The sequence below is a fragment of the Drosophila innubila genome, chromosome X, assembly GCF_004354385.1.
Source record: "Drosophila innubila isolate TH190305 chromosome X, UK_Dinn_1.0, whole genome shotgun sequence".
NCBI lineage: Eukaryota > Metazoa > Arthropoda > Insecta > Diptera > Drosophilidae > Drosophila > Drosophila innubila.
In genome coordinates this window covers 23,793,848-23,796,882 of record NC_047626.1, presented here as the reverse complement: position 1 = coordinate 23,796,882, position 3,035 = coordinate 23,793,848, and the positions used below count along the sequence as shown (strand labels likewise).

General features: G+C 34.6%; 1 protein-coding gene across 2 annotated transcripts; it reads left to right on the top strand.

Moving 5' to 3' along the window:
- Window positions 1-917: 917 nt before the first annotated feature.
- Window positions 918-2,684, top strand: LOC117784526. Of its 2 annotated transcripts, XM_034622284.1 has the most exons (3): window positions 918-1,342; window positions 1,439-1,480; window positions 2,130-2,684. In XM_034622284.1, the coding sequence occupies exons 1-3, from the start codon at window positions 1,049-1,051 to the stop codon at window positions 2,604-2,606; spliced, it is 813 nt and encodes a 270-aa protein (XP_034478175.1). In that variant the 5' UTR covers window positions 918-1,048; the 3' UTR covers window positions 2,607-2,684. The 2 variants fall into 2 exon arrangements, with proteins under 2 accessions (XP_034478175.1, XP_034478182.1); XM_034622291.1 differs by lacking the exon at window positions 1,439-1,480 and having other exon boundaries at window positions 920-1,342.
- Window positions 2,685-3,035: the final 351 nt, after the last annotated feature.

The following is a 3,035-nucleotide window of genomic DNA, read 5'->3' as shown; positions in this document are numbered from 1 at the left end:
TTACGAAAAGCATCGATAAGCATCGATGTTCTGATGCAAAAACATCGAAAACATCGATTGAAGCAAACATCGATGTTTTTCCACCTCTAGTCTTAACATCACTGTGTCACATATATACATATGTACATATATATACAGTTAGTCAAGAAAGTGTTTTGATAACACCGTCTATGTGTATATTTATAAATATATTGCATTTTATTGATTAACATCGATGTTTTTACATCACTAATGTTAGCAATCGTAATTGTTTCGCTTAGTTCTTTTTTTATTTAATAAGTCTTTTTAAGTACTTGTTTTAAACAGCAACAGCAACAATAACCACAAAAGCAGCAGAAAATCACACACACACACACACACACACACACACACAAATGACCCTCAGCAGCAGCAGAAACAGAAGCAAAAGTAGCAGCGAGAGCAACAGCCAAAAACAGCAACAACAAACGGGTAGACAGAGCAAGTAGTACAACAACAAATGCTCACCACACACACAAACCGTTTCAAACCGGTTCAACGCGTCGCTGCTGCTGTTATAGATGTGTGAGCATGCATGCATGTGTGCACGTGTGAGTGTGTGCCTGCCTAATGCGCCTGTATTTGTGTTCCACTCTCTCTGAACCGTCTGCTGTGAACCGCTCTCTCGCTCTCTCGATTCGCTTAATGCAGAATTGCGAGATGAACAAATGGCGCGTGGCGTGCGTGCGAGCGAGAGGCAGCTAGAGCTAACTGTGATTGCGATAGCCTGGCACCGGTTCATAAATTGGTTTCTGCTCTGGTTTTTTTTTGTGTGTGTTCGTTTTGTTTTTCGTGTCGCTCTCGCTCGCTCAACTGGTACGGTGCGGTGCGGTGCGTTTCTCTTGTTCAGTAAACGAACGATACTCAAATACGACGCACGCTTTGCTGTTTCAACTAGTTGTTGTTGTTGTTGTTGTTATTATTATTATTATTATAATTATCATTATTAGTACTAATATTATTGTTGTGGGTTTTGATTTCGGCTCCGTACCACTTTATCCGTTTTGTGGCTAATAATTGTTGACTGAAGATGTCGATTCGAAAATACAAGAATCCAGTTAACAATCACTTCATCTATAATGATGACATACGCAAGAGCACATGCAAAATCTGTTATTTCGATATGGCTGGAAGGCATTCGGAGAATCTGATGCGGCATCTAATGCGCAAACACCCGGCCACGTATGCCGAGGTGATGATAGAGAAACAACGCCGTCGAACCGCTAACTTAAATCAAAGCGGTTCAACGACAGATACTACATCCAGTCCGTTGTCATCCATGTTTAAATTTGAAACGGAACCACATAAATTTCTGATTAAATCGGTGAGAGATTAAGCCTTTTTTCCAAATACTCTATTCTTATGTTTTGTTTAATCTTATCATTTTGTTCAAACATTTGTTTGAATTTTTTAACTATAGGAAAAATTGGAATTCAGACTCAATGAACCTCTCCAACATCAGGTAGTCACACAACTATTGCAACACTACGAATACAGACCGGTTAATTAAGCTAAGCTAATCTAATACCATAACTAACTAATTAGACAAGCTATAGTTCAGGTTTCTCATTTCTAACTTTAATACAAAAAAGGCCCATATTACTTATAATTGCTATTTTTACTTTAAATATGTTAGATAACTGGTTGTATAATTTTATTAGCAAATATCTAAAGATAAGATAAATACCCTTAGCACATTCATTGTGAGACCTTGTTTACTTTAATGATATCATCCTTTAAATAGAATCATAAAAGAAAAACCGCAGCAATTTTCAGCTGATTTTTTATTATAAAAGTTTTTCTTTATATTTTAATTCTTCGAGTTGTTCTATTTTTATTATTATTATTTATCTATTTATTTGATCTTAAACAAAGGCTTTCAAATCCATACACCATCTTAACAAAGAAAAAAAATTTAGCTCAGAAAGAAATATAAATTTTACGATAAATATTATATTACATATTTTAAAGTGTTTCTATTTAAAACTATTAAGTTAATATACCAAAAAATTTAAGGCTACAGCTTTTAAATTTGAGAAGAATGCTTATACGGTTTTTTCTTCCCCGTTATACACATTAATACGATAATAATTAATTTATTGTTTTTACAGGTGACCAATTCCGATACTTTTTCAAATGAATACGAGGACGAGGACGAAGATCAAACGGGAAATGGACAATTTGAGAGCGTTTACCTTGCAAAAGCGGAGCTACGAGACGGTCAAATGAATGACTCCAATGAATCTCTCTCATATCAGGAAAGTCACCCCGAGGATAGTGAATTTATCATAAGCAATTTGCCACCACAAAACTCTGCTACTGCTGAAACTCATGTTGCAACTGCAACTGTTGCCAATGCCGTTGCCACGTCCAATGCCACCTCGTCTGGATCCTCGACTATAGCGACAATTGCTAGCCCTAACCCAGATGATGCCTTCTTTCTGCAATATCTGGGCAATAAGTTCGGAAAATACTCTGCGAATACCAAAAATACCGTACAATTCCATATTAATCGCATTCTCTATAAGGCCGATATGGGTTGTTACGATAATGCTGATGCATCAAAGGTATCAGAAACGGATATTTAAATTGTCTGATTAACTTAAATGTTATTCGAATATATGTATAAATAATAATAAAAATCACGTTATGTAGATATAATTAAATAAAATTTATTGTATTATATTCTATTAGAATTGATATATTGATTGACTAATTTATATAGCATTTTTATAGCATGCAACACTTTTAAGCCTCATTTGAATACCATATTGTGGGCATGGATTTTTTTTTTTTTGCATAATGTGTTACAATTTCCATTAACAATTGTTAATTGATTGAAAAAATACTAAAAAAATAATACAAATAAAATGACCGTTTGCAAAGTTCTGGCACAGATGAATAAAAATATTTGTTGGCTTCAAGTTCAATTGATTAAATTCGATTTGCTGCTTAAGTAAATAAATAATAGACATTATCGATAAAGTCACAAAGTCAGCAGTGATCTCGACGAAGGA

Excerpts from the sequence above, each read along its gene's own strand:
- LOC117784526 (XM_034622284.1), top strand. The coding sequence starts at position 1,049 with ATGTCGATTCGAAAATACAAGAATCCAGTTAACAATCACTTCATCTAT. Across the intron at positions 1,343-1,438 it reads ATAAATTTCTGATTAAATCG|GAAAAATTGGAATTCAGACT; the intron begins GTGAGAGATTAA and ends TTTTAACTATAG. Across the intron at positions 1,481-2,129 it reads ATGAACCTCTCCAACATCAG|GTGACCAATTCCGATACTTT; the intron begins GTAGTCACACAA and ends TTGTTTTTACAG.